Source organism: Dendrobates tinctorius, unplaced genomic scaffold, assembly GCF_039654945.1.
Source record: "Dendrobates tinctorius isolate UK_male_01 unplaced genomic scaffold, ASM3965494v1 ptg000060l, whole genome shotgun sequence".
Classification (NCBI taxonomy): domain Eukaryota; kingdom Metazoa; phylum Chordata; class Amphibia; order Anura; family Dendrobatidae; genus Dendrobates; species Dendrobates tinctorius.
This window is the reverse complement of record NW_027361728.1, coordinates 2704244-2729238: the sequence shown is the minus strand read 5'-3', so window position 1 is coordinate 2729238 and position 24995 is coordinate 2704244. Positions and strand designations below refer to the sequence as shown.

Here is a 24995-nt window from a genome sequence, read left to right as displayed (position 1 = left end):
TGGTTTTGGCTTACAAACACTGGGGTAAAATACTCACCAAATACTCAATGTGTGCACATGGCCTTAGGCGCATTTCGCTACGTCAGCTTCCTCAGAGAGGGTGTTGTGTGTATGCTGTCTACTTGTCTCAAAATTGGCAACTTTAAACAGTTGTGCCAAAACAGACTTCCACAGTCTAATGCCTTTATTTAGTGTAATCATTTGTCTTTAGAGTTTTTAATAAGCTAATCTAATCCTCCATGCCAAAAGAGGACAGTGTACCAAAAAGTTCCAGAGACTCATATTCATAATTTTTATGTTCTTTAGAACTGCAGTAGTACACCAAACTTTCATTTAAGCTATTAGCCATAACTTTTCAAAGCCAAAAATAGTCCACTGATTTCCCTTAACTCTTCTTTTAACGCATGTGCACACAATGGAATATATCAAGAATGGTGGGTGCACTACTAAAAAGATAATAGATTAGAGATAGGGTGCTGCATCCTGCATAAAACAATTAAGTGAATCAAAAGGAGAGAAAAGCAATGCAGTATGATGCACACTCCTGGAGTATATGGTAGCAAAAATATGAACAACTTTATTACACCAAAAACAGACAATTAAAAACACATACAAAATATCACAGAGAAAAGTAATAAATATATATATACTGCTCAAAGAAATAAAGGGAACTCAAACAGCCTGTTGCAAATGGAATAGTGTTCCCTTTATTTTTTTGAGCAGTATATATATATATTCCCCTGGCTAGTTGCAGGATATCACAAGAGCTTAAGACTCCAATGTGTGTAAATATAGATTGTAATAAACATATGAACAAACAAACAGGTGCATCTCACAAAATTAGAATATCATTAGTAATGAGCGAGTGTGCCCGTTACTCGGGATTTCACTCGGGATTTCCTGGGCATGCTCGGGTGATCTCCGAGTATTTGGATGTGCGCGGAGATTTCCTTTCTGCTGCCGTAGCTGCATGATTTGTGGCTGCTAGCCAACCTCAGTACATGTGGGGATTTCCTAACAAACAGGCAATCCCCACATGTATTTGTGGCGCCCCTGAGGCTCATTCGCCACAGAGGTACTGCACCTTCTCCTAAGGTGTAGTGCCCCACCGTCAAGGTAAGGTGGGAGCTCCTTTCCACATTCCAACACCTGCGTCCCACACAACAGGGTAGTTCAGCACAACCACATAGCGGCTCCAGGCTCACAGGGTAGCAAAGCACCTTTGGTGGTTCCCTGCTTGGAACACTGGACGTGCTGGGAGGTGGGTGGAGTTAGATATATAAAAGAGTGGGAAAGTGTAGGAGTTGAGTTCAATCGGAGGAGGTCAGTCAGCAGGACAGTCAGTCAGGAGAATCTGAGGACGGTTCAGTCTGACCGGAGGAGAGTGGAAAGAGATCCCTGGAAGAAGGGATGAAGGAAGGAGTGCTGCAGCTGCCTCAGTGATTTGAGCCAGCTGGCACGGGAAAGGAAAGAGAAGGAGAAAGACGTAGAACTGAAACCTGCACTTCCATAAGAGAGAGAAAGACAAGCATGGAAAAAAGGAGTAGAGAGAACAGAGAGGACGTGGGATGGAAGAGGAACCCTGCCTATAGGTTCTCAGCGCAAGGCTGGGGCCCGGTCCCCGAGGTTGTATGAACACTTATGGTTCTGCAGCAGACACCGGTGGAGTAGTCGGCTGTAAATGCACTACTCCCATCTAAGATTTGAGGGCACAATAGCAATACGGATAGAGAGCCGGGAGTGAGGCATCCCCGAAGCAGGCTACAGCTGTCTGCCGTACAAGTAAAGTTCTTGGGAACATCTGTCAGGAGACATTCCAGGGTAACTAAGTACTGGAGTGCTTCACACTTAAAGGCACATTGGTGGAGTCGTTCAGGAAGGCACATGTTGGCGGAGTGTTGGAAGGGAGCATTCTATCTTGCCTGGAGGTTGACTGAGTCTCTGCCCTGGCGGACACTGTACGGAGGCAGGCACCTGTATGCACTACGAACTGTGAGTAAAGCATTGGAACTACAGGCCTTGGTGTCCTCCGCTTATTCTTGCGTCAACACAATCAGCACTGCTACATCTGAGTACCCATTTCTACATTGCTCGTGCCTCTCCTCCAACATCACATCCATACTGCCCTGGGACTACAGCTCCACCTGTGGGGAGCTACACCATCTTTGCTGCACCATAACATCAGTCCCAGTGGATCTACATGCAGTGTTGGCTTAACATCTCACTTGCCAAACACCACAGGTGGCGTCACAAACTATTCAGATAAACCACAATACCAACCACCATTGACTTGGGCGCCCAAGGCCACGGACCGGGTCACCGCTGCTGTGACACATTCCCCCTGACACCGGCCCGGTACCGAGTACCCCACGGCTCTGGGAGGGTGACCCATATTCAGGCTGGCTAGCAGCCACAAATCATGCTGCTACGGCGACAGAAACAAAATCTCATCCAAATTTTCGGAGATCACCTGAGCATGTTCAGGAAATCTTGAGTAACGAGTATACTCACTCATCACTAAATATCATCAAAAAGTTAATTTATTTCAGTTCTTCAATATGAAAAGTGAAACTCATATCTAATATATAAAGCTCAAGTGTGTGTATGTATGTATGTATCTGTGTATGTCCGGGATTGGCATCCGCACCGTCGCAGCTACAGCAACAAAATTTGGCACAGTCACACGTCTGGACCCCGAGAGTGTCCTAGGCTATGTTGTGAGGTGAAATTTTAACCCCGTGTGTTCCAATTCACCAAACAATTTTGCCCCTATCTACATAATGGGGAAAAAGTGTGTGTGTATCAAGCCCCGCCCCTCATTATGATGTCATAATGGTTGCCATGGCGATGCTGATGTCATCATAGCTTGCAAGCCCCACCGCTCATTATGATGTCATAATGGTTAGCTATGGGATAAAGGATGTGTGATGGGTATATGGGCACGGGACTATGGGATGGCGGATATGTATGATGGGTATATGGGCACAGGACTATGGGATGGAGGATATGTATGATGGGTATATGGGCATGGGACTATGAGATGAAGGATGTGTGATGGGTATATGGGCATGGGACTATGGGATGGAGGATGTGTGATGGGTATATGGGCACTGGACTATGGGATGGAGGATATGTATGACGGGTATATGAGCACGGGACTATGGGATGGCGGATTTGTATGATGGGAATATGGGCACGGGACTATGGGATGGAGGATATGTATGATGGGTATATGGGCACGGGACTATGAGATGAAGGCTATGTGATTGGTATATGGGCACACGGCTATGGGATGGCGAATATGTATGATGGGTATATGGGCATGGGACTATGGGATGGAGGATGTGTGATGGGTATATGGGCATGGGACTATGGGATGCAGGATGTGTGATGGGTATATGGGCACTCGACTATGGGATGTGGATATGTATGATGGGTGTATGGGCACGGGCCTATAGGATCATGGATATGTATGATGGGTATATGGGCACAGGACTATGGGATGGCGGATAATTATAATTTGCTATAACTAACCACAGTTAGTTACTATGCCCGGGCAGCGCCGGGCTCTTCAGCTAGTATTATATAAAGTCATTACAAACAGAATGATCTATTTCAAGTGTTTATTTCTGTTAATTTTGACGATTATGGCTTGGAACTTACACTAGACCTTGGAAATCCAAGTCCTAGTCTGGAGATAGAGTGGAGTTGCCCACAATCCAAGCTGCTTGAGGTCTAGTGTGAAGTTTCCACAGTCAGTGATATTTTGGGGAGCCAGGTCACCTGCTGGTGTAGGTCCACTGTGTTTTATCAAGACCACAGTCAGAGCAGCCATCTACCAGGATATTTTATAGCACTTCATGCTTCCCTCTGCCAACAAGCTTTGTGGAAATGGAAATTTAATTCTCCAGCAGGACTTGGCACCTGTCCACACTGCCAAAAGTACCAATACCTGGTTTAAAAACAATAGTATCACTGTGCTTGATTGGCCAGCAAACTCTCCAGACCATAACCCTATAGAGAATCTATGGGGTATTGTCAAGAGGAAGATGAGACACCAGGCCCAACAATGCAGACGAGCTGAAAGCTGCTATCAAAGCAACCTGGGCTTCCATAACACCTCAGCAGTGCCACAGGATGATCGCCTCCATGCCATGCTGCATTGATGCAGTAATTGATGCAAAAGGAGCCCTGACCAAGTATTGAGTGCATTTACTGAACATACATTTCAAAAGACCAACATTTCAGATTTTAAAATGATTTTTTTCAAGCTAGTATTATAAAGTATTCTAATTTACTGAGATAATGACTTTTAGGTTTTTATTGGCTCTAAGCCATAATCATCAAAATTAACAGAAATAAACACTTGAAATAGATCACTCTGTTTGTAATGACTCTATATAATATGAGTTTCACTTTTTGTATTGAAGAACTGAAATAAATTAACTTTTTGATGATATTCTAATTTTGTGAGAGGCACCTGTAAATAAACTTCAAGAAAATGTCAAAAAAAGAAGTATAGGAACTACAATTGGTTCCCCAGTATACCAACCAAATCTATGTATTGAGAAATCATGACCTGGGCAACTATAGTTTAGATGCCTGATTCAAAAAGTTTATTTATAGGACATAAAAAGAGAGATAGACTCAAGTAGGAATGTCAGACAAAGCTGAATATTCTGAGACACATGTTAGTCCCCCCTGGTTATATAAAGACATTAATGAATCTACCGTTCATTCTGAGGTGACTGGGGTTTACACTAGCCCAATGCCATGGTGATTTAGACTCAATTTTATTGACTATAGGGGCTATCTTGTGCTGTTTTAAATCTGATGTGGGGATTCCCACTCACATTTCAACATGTATGGTTGTACATTTTCTTGGAGTCTATTTAAATTTGTTCATAAGTTTATTACCATCTATATTTACACTTATTGGAGTCTTAAGCTCTTGTGATGTCCCGCAGCTAGCCACTTGTTAGTGTTTCCCAATAATTGTATCTACACCAGGGGAATATATATATATCACTTTTCCCTGTGATTTTCTTGTTTTTAATTGTCTGCTATTGGTGTAATAAAGATGTTCATATTTTTGCTACCATATACTCCAGGAGTGTGCATCATACTGCATAGTCTTTTTTCTCCTTTCGATTCACCCTGTGCACACAACGGGAATGATACATCAAAGTTGTAAAATTTAGGAGAAGTTCAAAAACTGCATTTAAATTTTGTTACTTTTGCTGTCTTAATGCCAGTTACTCCCAGCTCCATCAAAATATGTAGAGCTGAGGTGGAACAGGGGCATGGTGACCGCTGGTCATCAAACTCATGATGAGAGGCAGTGTTTGCTATGCCACAAACCTTACTACAACAGTTCTGGAGTAGGATTTGTGGCGAGTCACTCTCAGAGGTGTCCGACACTCCTAATTCACGTCAGTCTTTATAAATCTTGATTATCTGGGTGATGCCATCATCAGCAATGTGTGAAATGGCACCTGGCTTTTTTCATGTGAATCAAATTACAAAGTGTTCAAATTTGCTATGGCTTGGGAATTTCAGGAAATTCAACCGAGTCAATTCACAGCAACCTCCTTTAATCTCTCTCTATATATGATATAATACAGACCACAGCATCAGTGATCACCATGCCATGGCATGGGAAAAGATTCAAATAGAAAACTGAGTTATGGTTATAATATGTTGCTTTTACACAATTGATAAAACCACGGAAACAACACTTAAATATTGTTTGACCTTTTTTGCCTAGAAATATTTTTAATGTAGTTATTGTTGCGTTTATTTTTACAAGAACTTACCGAAGTACAATCTCAGTCCTTGGTTCCAGGAGATGTCATTGTTTTGGAAGGAAACAAGCTGTTCTTACCATGTGATGCCATTTTAATCAGTGGAGGGTGCACTGTCAATGAAGCAATGTTAACTGGTATGGACATTTCATTATTTTCTCCATTTTTTAAAGATTACCTGATATTTGTTGAGATTTTATACAGTAATTCCTTTAAGTTTATGCAAGGGTTTTTTGCTGGACAGTTAAGCCTTGGGTGTTGATGTTTGGGGTTTAAAATGTCTTTGTACACTATATAGTTTACATTTCTTTTTGCTTTTTATGGGGCACCATAACGTGTGCTGACTCACTGCTATTACTAAAAAGAAAGAAATTTCAGAGGAGTGAAAAAACTAAGTCTCCATTTGTTAGTTACCCCACTTTAGCTTAATTATTTACATGTGACCCAATGATATTTGTTGAAATAAAAGGTGTAAATGTGTTTTGCAGTGATTTACTTTTATTTACTTTATATTTGTCTCTAATCTGCAAGTATGTGAAACTGTTGGATCTCCATACACAAGAGCCAGAAAATTAATTTACAGATAACAAAATATACCTTTAAATTTAATTTCAAGGTGAAAGTATCCCTGTGATGAAGACACCACTCCCAAATATTAACAATTCCATTCCTTGGATGGCACACAGTGGTGATGACTACAAAAAACATGTTCTTTTTTGTGGAACTGAGGTCATCCAGACCAAAAGAAACAGTCAAGATCTTGTAAAAGCTGTTGTCCTACAGACTGGTGGGTATTTTGGTTTTCACATATATACCATATATACTCGAGTATAAGCTGACCTGAGTACAAGTCGAGGCACCTAATTTTACTTTAAAAAAACTGGGAAACCATACTGGCTCCAGTATAACTCTTCCTGGTATGCATGGACTCCTCATCCCCATCCTGGTATGCACGGGCTCCTTATTCCTATCCTGGTATGCATGGCTGCTCATCCCTTTCCTTGTCCGCGTGGCTCCACATCCATATCCTTCTATGCATGGCCCCATCCCTATCTGTGTATGCATGGCCCAATCACTATCCTTGTCTGCATGGCTCCATCCCTATCCTTGAATGCATGACTCCATCCCTATCCTTGTATGCATGGCTCCATCCCTCTCCTTGTAAGCATGGCTCCATCCCTATCCTTGTATGCATGACTCCATCCCTATCCCTTTATGCATGGCCCCATCCCTATCCTTGTATGAATGGCTCAATACCTATCCATGTATGCATGACCTCATTCTTATCCTGGCATCATTGGCCCCCATCAAAAAAACTTAAAAAAAATAAACCATTACACTTACCTTCCTGTGCTCCCTTGCAGCATCTTATTCCGATGCCATCAACTGCTTTATGCTTGCAAGCAGCGCATGGAAGGGACATCATGCACTGCTCACAAGCAGAGCACAGCTGCTGGAATACTCACTGCTCCCCATGCCGGAACTATGATCATGGAGGACAGTGAGTATTGAGTAGCACGCACAATGTCAGCCACCGGGCGGTCACGTGTGCTGATACACCCATGGGAGTGGAGAGAGGTGAATATTCATTTCCCTTAAGTAGAGGGCACACGTGACCGTCTGACAGCTGTAGAAGCTAGGAGCTGGCTGCTGCGGTTGACACTGTACGCGCCGTTACTAGAAATGAGAGAATATTTCAATATTCGGCTCACGCTCACCGAATTTGCAATATTTGCCGATTTAATTGTCAATTAAATCACGGAATATAGTCGAAAATACAGAGCAGAAAAGCCACTGTTTCCCAAGCTGTGTGACAGTGTGGGAAGCACCGGCATAGCGCTTCGGATCGGCAGTGAAATCATCTCCACCGGTCAGAGAGCCATGGTTCCTGCGCTGTCAGAAGACAGCTTGAGCGCTCAGCTGTGATCGGAGGTAAAAAATTTATCTCCAGTCACTGGTGTCTGCTGATGGGACTACAGCTCCCATCAGCTGACATTTGCTGCCGCTAATAACAATGAGACCAAATTAATGGAATTATTAAAATATTTTATTGAATACTATTATTAAAAAGACAAAAAGGATAAAACCAGCAAAATAGACATATATAATACCATAAACATTAGGCGTTACATGGTGGACATGGGGCAAATATAATTAGATAACATTCAATCCTCATGGAACAAAACATAAAGTGCAATATAGTGAAAAACTAGGAGTTGGAGAGGCATTGGGCACTTTATACTGGTATATATATCTTGTTTACATATTATGCACTTTATTCAGACGTATCTGTTCACTATATTGCACTTTATGTTTTGTTCCATGAGGATTGAATGTTATCTAATTATATTTGCCCCATGTCCACCATGTAACGCCTAATGTTTATGGTATTAGATATGTCTATTTTGCTGGTTTTATCCTTTTTGTCTTTTTAATAATAGTATTCAATAAAATATTTTAATAATTCCATTCATTTGGTTTTGTATTTGGGGTTATTCGTTTATCTGCGTAGGTGTAACAAGTTGTATTATGAATATCCCCTCATGATATTTATCGGGTGAGGGATCTCACCAATTTGTTGATATAATAACAATGAGAGTCGGAGCGGCAGTTGGAAGTATTCATCAGCCACTCCTGCGTTGTAAATAAATAATTTAAAAAACCTGCATGGGTTCCCCTGTATTTTTGATATCCAGTCAGGCAAAACTCACAGCTGGGGGCTTCAACCCTCAGCTGTCAGTGTTAGCAAGGCTACATATCAATAATGGAGGGGTCCCCATGCTGTTTTTTTAATTATTTAAATAAATAATTTTAAAAAAAGCATGGGGTCCCCCCCATTTTTGACAACCAGCTGTCATGGTCACGCGTGTGTCTGGACGCAGCGACTACCGCAAGGCGAACCCATAACACACGTGACCCTGGATACACCTCCTCCAGTGGGGCGAATTTAAATAATAAAACGTGCAGCTGGATACGCCGCCTCCAACTGGCAAATTTAGGTAATACACGTTATGTACAATAGTTTGGAAACCCCGCTTCCAGTAAGGCGAATTTAAATAATAAGGGGGAACTTGGGTAACATTAACAATGGTGGGCCCTGCGATAGGGAAAAGGGACATGGAGACCTCCTGTGCTCCCCTGAGCCAGCGTCCCTGCACTCCTAACGTTCCCTATGCCGGTTCCGCACCGGGCGACGCACGCTTACCTCAAACCCTGAGTCGCCCTGCACCTAAACCCTCACTAGGGAATTGGACGGTGCGGAAACTAATCCCACCACTGCACTAAACACACATGAGGAAAGATGACAAAACAGGGGAAACACCACTTAGCTTTGCTCTGTTGCGTACGCGCCTAGCAACAGAGCCCACCACCTGTGTGCATCTTCTCCTCCACCCAGATCCATCACCATAACTGGATCCTTCACCATAGTGCAGCCTTGGAGCAGAGTCCCCCACCAATTGCAGAAGTCCAGTAACAGAGTCCCAAAGATGAGTTCAGCTCCTGCCCAAAATGTCAAGCATGCTTGAGTCCAGCTCTCAGCAACCAAGTCCCGCATGCTGAGTGCAACTCTCTCCATAGTCGCCACTCCACCAAGCCATGCAAGCACTTCCTGCCGACACCATAAATTATGACTCCACCAATCCATGCCAGCCCTTCTTGCAGACCACATAGCTGCCACTCGTCCCCTCTGGCTGGGCTGCGCAGGACTCATGTTCAGCTCCTTCCTCACCCAGGCTTACTTCCCAAATGAACATACAATCAATATCACCAACAATGATTGCACACACCTGACTCTCTTTTATAGAGCCTAACACCTGATTTGTAATTAAGTGCACATTAAACTAAAGAAACTAAAGTGCACTACTGCTCACCACCACCGGGGCAACTTAGAATGATCGACACCACGTGTAATAATTCTAAAGGCCACCGGGGGCAATCACACCACTTTTGCACCAAGCCAAAGGAAAAAAAGTTCACTTTGTGAATTTAAACTGTCAGATCCAAACTGGATCATGACACCAGCCTTGCTAAAGCAGATAGATGGGGGGCTGGCATTCTCAGGCTGGTAAGGGGCCATGGATACTGTCCCCTCCAGCCTAAAAATAGAAGCCTGCAACTGCCCAGAAAAGGCACATCTATTAGATGTGCCAATTCTGGTGCTTTGCCCAGCTCTTCTCACGTGCCCTGTAGCGGTGGCAAGTGGGGTTCATATTTGTGAGGTTGTTGTCACCTTTGTATTGTCCAGTAACATCAAACTCACCATCAGATTACCAGCCTGAGAATACCAGCCCCCAGCTGGGAGTTTTGTCTGGCTGGTTATGAAAAATAAGGGGGACCCACTCCATTTTTTTGTCCTTTGTATTGTCCAGTGACATCAAGCCCATGGATTAGTAATGGAGAAGCGTCTATAAGACAATTACCCATTGCTAATCCTATAGCTGTGTAGTAAATAAAGACACAACCAGAATAAAGTCATTTATGAGAAATAAGACTAAACACAGTTTTCCATTTTATTTAAAAATAACAAACACAGCTATATTCACCAAACGTCCCATTCCACCGAAGCCCTTGTTCTCCTGTAATAAAACTGAAATAAAAAACAACAATATATCATACCTGTCTGTCGTTCTGTCCCGCGCCATAATCCACGTTTGGGGGATTAATAGTTTTCAACCTGGATGGTGCCAAGATGCGACAATTCAGGCTAAGAACCACTGGGGAATGAACTACTGCAAGTAGAGCCTCAGTGATTAGTGGTGACATTACTCAGGCTCCATTCCCAGCTGGGCTGAACTGATGTGACCTCAGTGAGATCCCTGCTAGCACCATGGGAAAAAGTCAGAGTTCACCTCAGTTCAAGCACAGTGGCTTCACAGCAGATCAACATGAGAATAATTCACCATGATCTCCAGTGAAGTCACTGAGCTTGAACTGCAGTGACGTCAACACTGACTTTTTCCCATGGTGCTGAGGTCACAGCAGTTCAGCTCTACTGGGAAAGCAGCCTCAGTGACCTGAGGTAACCTCGATAACATCACCGCTAGTCACTGTGCCTGCGATCGCAGCAGCTCATTCACCAGTAGTTCTCAGCCTGGACGGCCGCAGCTTTGCACTATACAGGTTGAAAACTATTAATCCCCCAGACATGGATTATGGCGTGGGCCAGAACGACAGACAGGTATGGTATATTGCTGTTTTTATATTTTAGTTTTGTTACAGGAGCATGAGGGCTTCGGTGGAATTAAGCAATGTCGAAAGCATGGTTTAATTAAGATTATTAAAGTAGTCTATGTCTTTTTTCTATTAAAACCTTTATTCTTGGTGAGTGTGTTTTTTTACAATGTGACTGTTCGGTTAGTAATGGGGGCGTCTTATTAATTCCTCTCCATTACTAACCTTGGGGCTTGATGTCACCTGACAATACAAAGGTGACATCAACTCCACAAATATGAACCCCACTTGCCACCACTACAGGGCAAGTGGGAAGAGCCGAGCAAAGCACCATAATTAACGTATCTAATCGATGTGTCTTTTCTGGGTGGTTGTGGACTGCTATTTTAAGGCTGGGGGGCCTATATCAATGGCCACTTACCAGCCTGAGAATTCCAGCCCCCAGCTGTCTGCTTTAGCAAGGCTGGTTGTCAAAAATGGGGGGAACTCATGCCATTTTTTTAAATAATTTATTTAAATAATTAAAAAATACAGCCTAGCTGAAGCTGACAGCAGAAGATTGCAGCCCTCAACTGTGAGTTTTGCCTGGCTGGTTATCAAAAATACAGGAGAACCCATGCAGGTTATTTAAAATTATTTATTTACAGCACAGGAGGTGCTGATGAAGGCCGGCATCACACTACCACAGAATACGAGTGAGTGCTATGCAAGAAAACATTGCATAGCACTTTGTCCAGTGTTAGGGTACATTCACACTGGGCATTTTTGCTGCATTTTTTAAGCTAATTTTTAGCTGCTTTTTACAGTACCAGCAAAGCCTATGAGATTTCAGAAATCTCATGCACACACATTGTTTTTTTGTTATCCGTATTTTATGCTTTGCAACGGCTTTTTTACATAGAGCATGTCACTTCTTTCAGCTTTTTTCAGCGGTTTTATGGCGTTTTTCACCCATTGACTTGAATGGATGGTGAAAAAACAATGAAAATATGCAGGTTGATATTTCTTGCAGCGTATGTGCTGCAGAAAAGTCAAGGACAGCAGAATGTGACCTCACAGTCAGCTCAGCTACATTTAGATGGCAGGATACCTGATGCGTCCATACAGCCTGTCATCCAGCAGAGTGGACATGAACCCCATTCACTTGATTGGGGGGCACAACAATACAGTGTTTGACATGCTGTCTTATGTGAGATGCAGAAAGAGCATGTGCTCGAGAGGATGGCAAGTGCAGGTGCAAGTGGCCTCTCCTCCTCTTCCTCCATATCACACCTAGCACTGTCCACAGAGGTGGCAACCAAATTACCCTTGCTTCTCCCTGCATCCCAACTGTCCAACTGTCCAACTGAATGTACAGAACATAGATAGGTGACTCTGAGAAGACTCAGATATCAGACTGTACTGTACTGTCAGGGCAGGAAGAGAAGGAGGGTGACTCCAAGGGTTAGGAATGTGATAACACAAAGAATGATGATGAGGAGGTGTTAGATCCCAGGTGGCATGAAAACAGAGGCACACAACCGAGTATGCCATCTGAGCAGGAAGATGAGGAGGTTGCGTTGCGCCTTATGTCGCAGACACGTAGTGATGCAGCCTTGATGAGCAATGCATCTTCAACTACAACTGTGCCTGTGACCAGCAGTGTCTGTGGGTCTGCAGCTCCCAGGGGTGGCAAGGGCTGTCTAACCTGGGCCTTTTTGACACTGCAAAGGATGAGCCAACTCATGTAATCAGCCAACTTTGCAAAAAAAAAACTGAGTTGTATAAAGTGCAATAATTTGACTGCTACATGTTTGACCCTTCACATGCGCAATCAACATTCGTTACTGTGGGAATCCCACTGAGCAAAAATGCGGCCCAGCAGACCTCAACAACCATCAGCCACCCCATTACTTGCAGGTGCTTCTTCTTCCTCCTCCTCTGTTACCATGCCAACTATTGAGACGCAGGTCTCTGACCACAGAACCTTGGTTCTTTACCTGCTCCATTCGCACTGATTAAGAACCCGCCATCAGCTGTAACGGAAGAGGACATGACTGATGTTTTTGAACAGTCACAGAGAGCGAGCACACCACAACTTTCTCAATCCACCGTAACATCTCTGTGTGCACCTCTCACAGTTCAGCAGTTCGTTCAGTTCACCGTACTCCGCCCTCTCTCATCACTGGAGCCAGCCCACGGTTCTGCAGTTGTGGTCACGTAAAAGATTACTTCATTCTGCACAAGACAAAGCTAAGAGGTTGACCTCCAACATCTCAAATCTGTTGGCCACGGAAATGCTGCCTTTCCACCTGGCAAATGCAGATGGTTTCTGAAAGCTGATGGCCATTGCAGTCCCCAGTACCTATTTCCCAGTCACCATTACTTTTCTAAGAAAGCTGTGCCTGCGCTAAACCAGCATGTTGCAGACAACATCAACTGTTCCTTGACAAAATCTGTCTGCCAGGGTGCATTTCACCACAGACACATGGATGAGTAAGCATAGCCAAGAGCGTTCCATCTGGCCGACTGAGCACTTGACGACTCTGGTGGTTGTGGGGGCACACGCTGCTCCACAAATCTTGGAACCCTGAAGGTTTGGAAGACAAAATTCTACATTTAACACTTCCTCTTCCTCCACTGCTTCTGCCTTCTCCTCAATCTCCACTAGGGCATCCACCTGCATCCTCAAAATCTGCTTTAATGAGATTAATGAGACACGCGTTCTATCAGTGCAGAGCGAATCCCCTCCACCTCTGTACTGCTCAGCCAGGGCTCACCGCAATCAGGCAGTGTTAAAATGGATATGCCTTGGAGATCACAGTCATACAGCTGAAGAGTTGTGGACAGCTCTCCAGGCTGAGTTTGATCAATAGCTGTTTCCACTGAACCTGCATCCAGAGAAGGCCCTGTTCGATAAAGGTGCGAACCTCATGGTGGCCACATGATGAGGCAAACTCACACACGTACCTTGCATGGTTCACATTCTCAATCTTGTGGTGCAGCGTTTTCTCCGCCACTATCCTGACCTGGATGAGCTGCTTCAGAAAGCACATAAGCTGTGTGATAATTTCTGCCGTTCGCACACCTCAGGTCATTGGCTTGCATTGATGCAGAGGTTTTTGTCCATGCCAGTTAACAGGTTGATATGCGGTGTGCTGACATGGTGGGATTCCACTCTGCACATGATGTGGCACTAGCAACGAGGTCTAACGCAGTCTGTCATGTTGTATAGCCTTAGATCAATGTAGTACAGATTAAGGACCTCTGCACCCTTCTGCACAGTTTTGAAATGGCTACTAAGATGGTTAGCACTGACGATGCCATCATCAGCATCACTATTCCGGTCATCATCAGCATCACTATTCCGATCATCTACATATTGGAGCAGCCTTTGAATAGCCTGCGTGCGGAAAAGGTGGCCTCAGAAGAAGAGTAAGAAGCAAAGGAGGATGCGAAAGGAATAACATTGTCTCTTAGTTCCAGACTGTCGTCACACAGGTGGGTGCCAAGGGAGGGTGGATTACTGTGATTGAGGGGGGCTGATAACAGACAAACCATTATCAAAGGAGCAATAACCGAGGAACGAGTGGAGGAGGAAAATTTGATGTTTGAGCAACTGTCAGATAAAGAGGGTAATCCTCCACTCTCTGTTGTTCATGGTTGGTGGGAGAAGATGGAGGAAACAAGTCTTATTGTTACCCAGTGACCAACACAGCATGGGCTTGGACCGTAGAGCCCGATATATCAGTGCCTTCTTGCTGCACTATCTGCAACAAGATCCCTGTATAGATTAGAAATACTGCTGACTACTGGGTTGCCACTCGGTTGCCACTATGTTAGATCCACGTTATAAAACCAAATTTTGCCAGGTGCTTCTCACCCTGTAAAGGAAACCGTGAATGCTAGAGTATCGAAACACGCTTTAAACACAACCTTAATAGAGCTTTCCCCCAAGACAGCAGTGAATCAAACAGTTTGCATTGCAGCTCTAGACTTCCAACCTCCAGCATGTCAATTCGTCAACGTCAAAAGATTAGCAGCAGCAGTGGTGTAAGTGGAAGTAGCAATTTCTGTGGGTTCATTGACACTTTTTTTAGACGAGCTTGTGCACCAGCACAACAGAGTACAAGTTTTACAAGTGGTGAACGAAAGGAGAGGATGGTGCAGGAGTATCTAGAAATGAATATAAATACCAAATAGGAGAGTTTGGACCCTTTCACATTTTGGTATTCCAAAATTGATGAGTGGCCTGAGCTTGCCTCACACGACTTGGATGTTTTATCCTGCCTGGAAGCCAGCCATCTCTCAGAGCGTGTCTTCAGCGCTGCTGGTGGTGTCCTGATAGATAAGCGCCTAAGAGTAGAATGCTTACATTTCATCAAGATGAGCAAGTCATGGATCTTCAAGGACTTTTGAACCCCAATTGCAGACTGTATAGACTAGGTAATATTGCATTTTTTAGTGTGATGCATTAATGTCACGTAACTGCACTCTGTGATAACTTTAGTGTGGTTTCTGTGCCTGCTGTGTCTGTTGCTGCTAATGTTAACACAAATTTGTGGAACTGTGAACAGTTATAGTTGGACTACATCTGCTGGGTTAGCTGTAGTGTAAGTCATGCCGGTCCCAAATATACTACCAAATTTCTATTCATGTGACAGTTATTACACTTCGGTGGTGTCAGGCCTGTATTTTTTAAAATGTGAAAACTCCAAGTTAGGTTTCCATCTGTTGGCTTGGGTATAGTGGAAGACCTGTAGGTCCCTATTATACTATTTCTACTGTGATCAAATTGATGCCACTTTGGTATTGTCTGTCAGTAATTTTTGGAAATGTGAACACTCCTAATTGAATGTCCATCTGTTGGATTGGTTGTAGTGGAAGACATGTCCCTATTATCCTATCTATAATGTGATGAAATTTATGCTACTTTGGTATTGTCTGCCATTATTTTTTGGAAATGTGAGCACTCTTGGTTACGTGTCCATCTGCTGGACTGGGTGTAGTGGAAGACCTGTCGGTCCCTATTATACTATCTATACTGTGGTGAAATTGATGTTACTTTGGTGGTCTCTGCCAATTATTATTGTAAATGTGAACACTCCTGTTTGCATGTCCATTTACTTGATTTGGTGTAGTAACATAGTATCATAGTTATTAAGGTTGAAGGAAGACTTTAAGTCCATCTAGGTGAACCCATATCCTAACCTACATGTCCTAAAATGTTGATCCAGAGGAAGGCAAAAAAACCCATGTGGCAAACTGTAAGCTTCACATTGGGGAAAAAAATTCCTTCCCGACTCCACATACGGCAATCAGACTAGTTCCCTGGATCAACGCAATATCAAGGAAACTAGTGTATATAACCTGTAACATTATATCTTTCAAGAAAGGTATCCAGTCCCTTCTTAAATTTTAGTAGGGAATCACACATTACAACAACATACGGCAGAGAGTTCCATAGTCTCACTGCTCTTACAGTAAAGAATCCACGTCTGTGATTATGTTTAAACCTTCTCTTCTCCAGACGTAGAGGATGCCCCCTTGTCCCTGTCTCAGGTCTATGAGTAAAAAGGTCATTAGAAAGTTCTTTGTACTGTCCCCTCATATATTTATATATTGTAGTAAGATCACCCCTAAGCCTTCGTTTTCCCTAACTAAATAACCCCAAGTCCAATAACCTGTCTTGGTATTGCGGACCCTCCAGTTCCCTAATAACCTTGGTCGCTCTTCTCTGCACCTGCTCTAGTTCAGCTATGTCTTTCCTATACACCGGAGACCAGAACTGTGCACAGTATTCTAAGTGTGGTCACACTAGTGACTTGTATAGTGGTAAAATTATGTTCCCCTCATGAGCATCTATGCCTTTTTTAATGCATCCCATTATTTTATTTGCCTTTGCAGCAGCTGCCTGACACTGGCCACTAAATGTGAGTTTGTCGTCTACCCATACACCCAGGTATTTTTCATTGACGGTTTTGCCCAGTGTTTTACAATTAAGCACATAATTATACATCTTATTTGCTCTACTCAAGTGCATGACCTTACATTTATCCCCATTAAAGCTCATTTGCCATTTATCAGCCCAAGAATCTAGTTTACATAAATTCTCCTGTAATATAACATTTTTTTCCTCTGTATTGATTACCCTGCAGAATTTGGTGTCCTCTGCAAATAGTGAAATTCTACTCTGTATGCCCCCTACAAGGTCATTAATAAATATGTTAAAAAGGAGCTGGCCTGTTATGATTGGGTCACCGAGGAGGAGAGCAAGACCAAGCAAGCCACAGAAAACCAGAGAGGTTGGTAACTAAGCGGATTGCAGACCCCTTATCCTATCCACACAACTAGCAGTAGCCGTGGAGCGTGCCTACGATGATTCTAGATGCCTCGGCACAGCCGGAGAACTAACTAAGCCTAAAGCAAGAAAGGGGAAATCTAAACTGCCCTAGAGCAGACCCCAAAGGAATAGATAGCCCCCAAACATATATTGTCGGTGAGACAAGATGAAAACACAAACGCAGGCAGGAAAATAGACTGAGCAAACGATGGGGCCCACACTGACTAGACAGGACAGGAAAGGAAAGACACTGTCTGCAATCACGCAAAAAACCCTGCAAAAAAATCCAACACGTCTGATAGAAAAATACTGAAGTCGCACGACTTCGCCCACTATATCAGCACTCTGGTATATTCTGAAAGCAGAGCAAAAAGAAGCCAATCTAATAAGGGGCAAAAGCAAACTGGCACAAGCAGTAACATATGGATGGTAATTCAGCACAGCCCCAGCCGGAACTGGCTGACCCACACAAAACTGAAATAGACAAAGCCAGATCAAATGTGAACAATAGCAAAAGAACACTTAGCTGAGCATGCAGGGACTCAGCTGGAAACTAAGACCTCAGGAGGCAGGAAAATCACCAGCAGGGATAGAGGGAGTCGACTGTCTTAAATCCAGTCTGAAACCCCAGATCTCCAATCATCATCCTCATTATCAGGTGGCAAGCCTCTGTTAATCAGATCAGCTCCATTACCTCAAGTAACCACCAGAGGGAGCCCAGAAAGTGAACTCGCAACCCCTCTGTCAATTTGACCAGCTCCACTACCTTCAGTAGTAACCATAGGTAGGCCAGAAAGCGAATTCACAACACTGGCCCAATACTGACCCCTGTGGTGCCCCACTGCTGTGACCCAGTCCGAGTGTGCTCCATTAATAACCACCCTTTGTTTCCTATCCACGAGCCAGACCTTAAACCACTTACACAAATTTTCCCCTATCCCCATTGTTCTCATTTTATGTATCAACCTTTTGTGTGGCACCATATCAAAAGCTTTTGAAAAGTCCATATACACTACTTCCACTGTGTTCCCTTGGACCAGTCCTGAACTTACCTATTCATAGAAGCTTATCAGATTAGTCTGACAGGAACGGTCCCTCGTAAACCCATGTTGATATTGCGTCATGAGATTATTCTTCTTCAGACACTCCAATATAGTATCTCTTAGAAAACCTTCCAGAATTTTACCCACTGTAGAGGTTAAGATTACTGGCCTATAATTTCCAAGTTCAGTTTTTGTCCCCTTTTTGAATATTGGCATCACATTTGCTATACGCCAGTCCTGTGGTACAGACCCTGTTATTATGGAATCTTTAAAGATTAAAAATAATGGTCTATCTATGACTGTACTTAACTCCTGCAGTACTCGAGGATGTATCCCATCCGGACCCGGGGATTTGTCAATTTTAGTGATTTTTAGATGCTGCCATACTTCCTGCTGGGTTAAGCAAGTGACATTTAATGTAGAATCTTTTTTATCACTGATCATATTGTCTGCCATGGGATTTTCTTGTGTAAATACTGTTGAAAAAAAGTCATTTAACATACAGCTTTTTCCTCATCCTCATCCACCATTTCACCCAGACTATTTTTAAGGGGTCCAACACTATCATTTTTTAGTTTCTTACTATTTATGTAGTTAAAGAATATTTTGGGATTATTTTTACTTTCTCTGGCAATGAGTCTCTGTCTCAATCTTTGCTGCCTCGATTTGCTTTTTACAGAATATATTTAATTTTCTGTACTTATTTAATGCCTCATCACTACCTACTTGCTTTACTTCTCTAAATGCTTTCTTTTTGTCACTTATTGCACCCCTTACAGCTCTATTTAGCCATAGTAGTTTCCTCCTATTTCTAGCATATTTACTGTATTCAAAATAGAAAAACACGGCACTTAATGAGGAGAGAGGTGCACAAGTCGGGTATCCAGCCACCTAACAATGTAGTACAAAAACTTGGCACTCAAAAAGAAAAATTGGTTTGACAGTTCCTTTATTGTAAAAGGCATCCAGTTGAGTACATTCCTTTAAACGTTTTCGGTCATACAATTGACCTTCATCAGAAACAGAATTTTTTCACAGTTGGTTTTAACTGAGAGGAGCTGTAATGGAAAATGCCATATATTATTATTAAAGAACCGCTGTCGTGAGTAGGCACTATTCAGTACTGGATATATTCATTAATGATAAGGAGAAACAGACGTCTGAGAGGCAGCAGCTACTGAGAATGAAAGGACACCATTCATGTAGGAAATCACAAGATGCAAAGGATTGACACCTTAAGTTTATGCAGGGACCGGTATATCCAATAAATGGTATGGCTGTCCAGAAATTTGCACTGTAATATGTTCAGGAAACTATCCTGTATTGTTTGTAACAGGCATGAAGTGTCCACAAGTCCCCAGCAGCACAAGCGTCCAGCCACAGACCAAGCGCTATTCCTCTGCACCTTCCGTGCTCTTCCTAAACAGAGCGTTCACCCTCCCTGTGACAAACGTGTCTCCCTGCCAGGACAGACCATTTGGATAATCACAGCACCCTCTTGTGGACATTCATGCCTGTTACAAACAATACAGGATAGTTTCCTGAACATATTACAGTGCAAATTTCTGGACATCCATACCATTTATTGGATATACCGGTCCCTGCATAAACTTAAGGTGTCAATCCTTTGCATCTTGTGATTTCCTACATGAATGGTGTCCTTTCATTCTCAGTAGCTGCTGCCTCTCAGACGTCTGTTTCTCCACATTATTAATGAATATACCCAGTACTGAATAGTGCCTACTCATGACAGCGGTTCTTTAATAATAATATATGGCATTTTCCATTATAGCTCCTCTCAGTTAAAACCAACTGTGAAAAAATTCTGTTTCTGATGAAGGTCAATTGTATGACTGAAAACGTTTAAAGGAATGTACTCAACTGGATGCCTTTTACAATAAAGGAACTGTCAAACCAATTTTTCTTTTTGAGTGCCAAGTTTTTTACTACATATTTACTGTATTCCCATACGGTATATATTATGCACAGGTCCTATTCAGGATGCTAATAAACATCTCCCATTTTCTTTGTGTATTTTTATGTCTCAGGATATCGTCCCAGTTAATTGCACCAAGATCATCTCTCATCCGTTGGAAATTTGCCTTCCTGAAGTTTAGTGTTCTTGTAACCCCTCTGCTACACATCTTATTAAAGGATACATGAAAACTTATTATTTTGTGATCACTATTACCCAAGTGACCTCTCAACCCTTACATTTGATATGCAGTCTGGCCTGTTGGTTAATATTAGGTCTAGCAGTGCCCCCCCTCTTGTTGGGTCCTGAACCAGTTGTGAAAGGTAATTGTGTCTCATACTTGTCAAAAACCTATTACTTTTGCTGGAACTGCAGGTTTCTGTTCCCCAATGTATTTCAGGGTAGTTGCAGCTTCATCTATTTGCTTTACGAGGATATTCTCCATTGTTTCCATTATGTTTGGAGACTTATAACAAATCCCTATCAATAATTTATTATTTTTTCCCACTCCCCATATCTCCACCCACAGAAACTCTAGATTTTCATTAGATACACATATATTATGCTTCTGGCATTAGTATACATGCAATTTATGTATCTCTTTGTACCTCTATTCTTTCTTAAATTATTAACTGTTCTAAACCCACCCTCAATTTCATTATTTGTGCCCAGGTCTCTATCTGCACTATCTTCCCCTCCTATAAAATGAATACCCTTCCCCTCAGTCCCTTGTTTAAACACTCCTCCAAACTTCTAGCCATTATCTCCCCAGCACAGCTGCACCTTCCCCATTGAGGTGCAGCCCGTCGCTAGCGTAGAACCTGTAGCCAACTGAGAAGTCAGCCCAGTTCTACAGGAACCCAAACCCCTCCTTCCTACACCAATTCTTGCACCACTTATTAACCTCCCTAATCTCCCATTGCCACTCTGGCAAGGATCATGGTACAGGCAGTATTTCAGAAAACACCACCTTGGGGGTCTTTGCTTAAAGCTTGCAGCCTAATTCCCTGAAATCATCTTTAAGGACCTTCCACCTACCTCTAACTTTGTCATTTGTGCCAATGTGCAACATGACCACTGTGTCTTCACCAGCCCCTCCCAGTAATCTGTCAACCCGAGCAGCAATAAGTCAGACTCGATTGCCATGTAGGCAACACACCATTCGATGATCCCTGTCTTTGTGGCAGATGGCCCTATCTGTTCCCCTAATAATTGAGTCCCCCACTACCAGCATCTGTCTGGCCAGCCCTGCTCTCCTATTTTCCCCCCTTACTAGAGCAGGCACTCCTCCGGCTTTCAGAGGACATGCCTTGCTGCAGCAATGCTACCCCTGTACTGACACTCCCCTCATCTGCCAACATAGCTAACTTATTGGGGTGTGCCAGATCAGAACTAGCCTCCCTGACACTCTTCCCTCTACCCCGCCTTCTAACTGTCACCTTGCTGCTTCACTGTCCTGCAGCTCCATCCTAGCATCCCCCTCATCTATCCCATTGAGCATCTGCTCAGTGAGCAGAAGACTCCTTTCCATATTGTCTATGGATCTCAGTGTTGTTAGCTGCACATTTAGATCCAGAATCTGGGCTTCCAAATGCGCAACATGCTCACATCTCGCACAGCAGTATGCACCCTCGACCGACTGTTCAAGGATTGCATACATGTGGCAAGATGTACACTGGTTGGCATTGTCAATAGTGGAGCACATTCCTAATGGGGATTGCACAAGACAGAAAAGATAAGTAAAAATATATAAAAAGTATTAATAAGATATAACAGCAATTCAGCAATACCTCCCTTGGAAACTCCCTGAATTCAAAGTCATTGAATCACAAGTCACAGACTTACCACCATTCACACTTACGCTCCAGTCACACTCAGTTCATTCACACTCGCTAAGCAGAAGATTTAAAGAGATTTTTTTTTCTTCAGCAGCAAACCACCCTGCAGCTCAATGCACTTCCAAACGGTCCCTATTATACTTTATCTACTCGCATAAAATTTATGCCACTTCTGTGGTGTAAGGCCCTCATTTATTTAAATGTGAACACTCCTGGTTGCATGTCTATCTGCTGGATTGGGCGTAGTGCAAGACCTATTGGTCTCTATTATATTTCTACTGTGATGAAATTGATGCCACTTTGGTGGTGTAAGGGTCTCATTTGTTTAAATGTGAACACTTCTGAATGAGTGTTGATCTGCTGAATTTGGTGTTTTGGAAGACCTGTCGGTCTCTATTATACTTCAGTGGGTACGGAAAGTATTCAGACCCCTTTAAATTTTTCACTCAAAGTTTCATTGCAGCCATTTGGTAAATTCAAAAAAGTTCTTTTTATTCTTATTAATGTACACTCTGCACCCCATCTTGACTGAAAAAAGCAGAAATATAGAAATTTTTGCAAATTTATTAAAAAAGAAAAACTGAAATATCACATGGTCATAAGTATTCAGACCCTTTGCTCAGACACTCATACTTAAGTCAAATGCTGTCCATTTCCTTGTGATCCTCCTTGAGATGGTTCTACTCCTTAATTGGAGTCCAGCTGTGTTTAATTAAACTGATAGGACTTGATTTGCAAAAGGCACATACCTTGTCTATATAAGACCTCTCAGCTCACAGTGCATGTCATGAGGTAAAATGAAATGGCCAAGGAGCTCAGAGACAGAATTGTGGCAAGGCACAGATCTGGACAAGGTTACAAAAGAATTTCTGCAGTCCTCAAGGTTCATAAGAGCACAGTGGCCTCCATAATCCTTAAATGGAAGAAGTTTGGGATCACCAGAAGTCTTCCTAGACCTGGCCGTCCAGCCAAACTGAGCATCCACGGGAGAAGAGCCTTGGTGAGAGAGGTAAAGAAGAATGCCAAGATCACTGTGGCTGAGTTCCACAGATGCAGTAGGGAAATGGGAGAAAGATTTACAAAGTCAACTATCTCTGCAGCCCTCCACCAATCGGGCCTTTATGGCAGAGTGGCCCGACAGAAGCCTCTCCTCAGTAATAGACATATGAAAGCCCGCACAGAGTTTGCTTAAAAACACAAGAAGGACTCCCAGACTATGAGAAATAAGATTCTCTGGTCTGATGAGACAAAGATAGAACATTTTGGTGACAATTCTAAGCGGTATGTGTGGAGAAAACCAGGCACTGCTCATCTCCTGCCCAATGCAATCGCAACAATGAAACATGGTGATGGCAGCATCATGTTATGAGGGTGTTTCTCAGCTGCAGCGACAGGACGACTGTTTGCAATTGAAGGAAACATGAATGTGGCCAAGTACAGAGATATCCTGGATGAAAACCTCTTCCAGATCTGGACCTCAGACTTGACCTGATTCACCTTCCAACAAGACACTGACCCTAATCACACAACTAAAATAACAAAGGGATGGCTTCAGTACAACTCTGTGACCATTCTTGACTGGCCCAGGTAGAGCCCTAACCTAAACCCAATTGAGCATCTCTGGAAAGACGTGAACATGTCTGTCCACCAAAGTTCACTATCCAACCTGATGGAACTGGAGAGGATCTGCAAGGAAGAATGGCAGAGAATTCACAAACCCAGGTGTGAATAACTTGTTCCATCATTTCCAAGAAGACTCATGGCTATACTAGCCCAAAAGGTGCTTCTATTCAATACTGAGCAAAGGGTCTGAATACTTATGATCATGTTATCTTTCAGTTTTTCCTTTTTATAAATTTGCAAGCATTTCTACACTTCTGTTTTTTTCAGTCAAGATGGGGTGCAGAGTGTATATTAATGAGAAAAAATGACCTTTTTTGAATTTACGAAATGGCTACAATGAAACCAAGAATAAAAATTTAAAGGGGTCTGAATACTTTCCATACCAATAGTATTTCTACTGTGTTGAAATTGATGCCACTTTGTAATTGTCTGCCAATAATTTTTGGAAATATGAAAACTCCTGGTTGGGTGTCCATCTGCTGAATTGGATGTAGTGGAAGACTTGTCGGTCCCTATTGTACTATTTCTACCGTGGAGAAATTGATTCCACTTTGGTATTGTCTGCCAGTAATTTTTGGAAATGTAAACACTCCCTGTTGAGTGTCAGTCTGCTGGATTGGTGTGGTGGAAGATGTGTCTGTCCCTATTGTACTATTTCTAATGTGGTGAAATTAATGCCACTTTGGTATTGTCTGCCAATAATTTTTGGAAATGTGAACACTCCTGGTTGGCTGTCCATCTGCTGCATTGAGTGTAGTGGAAGACCTGTCAGTCCCTATTGTATTATTTTTACTGTGGTGAAATTTATACTACTTTGTTATTGTCTGCCAATATTTTTTGGAAATGTGAACACTCCTGGTTTGGTGCCCATCTGCTGGATTAGGTGTAGTGGAATACCTGTCTGTCCCTATTATACTATCTGTACTGTGGTGAAATTGATGTCACTTTAGTGGTCTCTGCTAATAATGTTGGAATGTGAACACTCCTGATTGTGTGTAAATCTGCTGGTTTGGGTGTAATAGAAGACCTGTCAGTCCCTAAAATACTATTTCTACTCTTGTGAAATATATGCCACTTATGTGATGTAAGGCCCTCATTTGTTTAAATGTGAGCACTCCTAGTTGGGTGTCCATCTGCTGGTTTGGGTGTAGTGGAAGACCTGTCAGTCCCTATTATACTATTGCTACTGTGGTGAAATCAATGCCACTGTGGTGGTGT

General features: G+C 42.8%; 1 protein-coding gene across 1 annotated transcript in view; it reads left to right on the top strand.

The window, feature by feature from the left end:
* The window catches only part of LOC141092472 (probable cation-transporting ATPase 13A5), a 318264-nt gene that overhangs the window by 83831 nt on the left and 209438 nt on the right, over positions 1-24995 (top strand). The window contains exons 9-10 of the mRNA XM_073578636.1: positions 5810-5941; positions 6421-6591. Of these exons, the coding sequence (XP_073434737.1) occupies positions 5810-5941; positions 6421-6591 (303 nt within the window). The remainder of the gene's footprint in view (positions 1-5809; positions 5942-6420; positions 6592-24995) is intronic.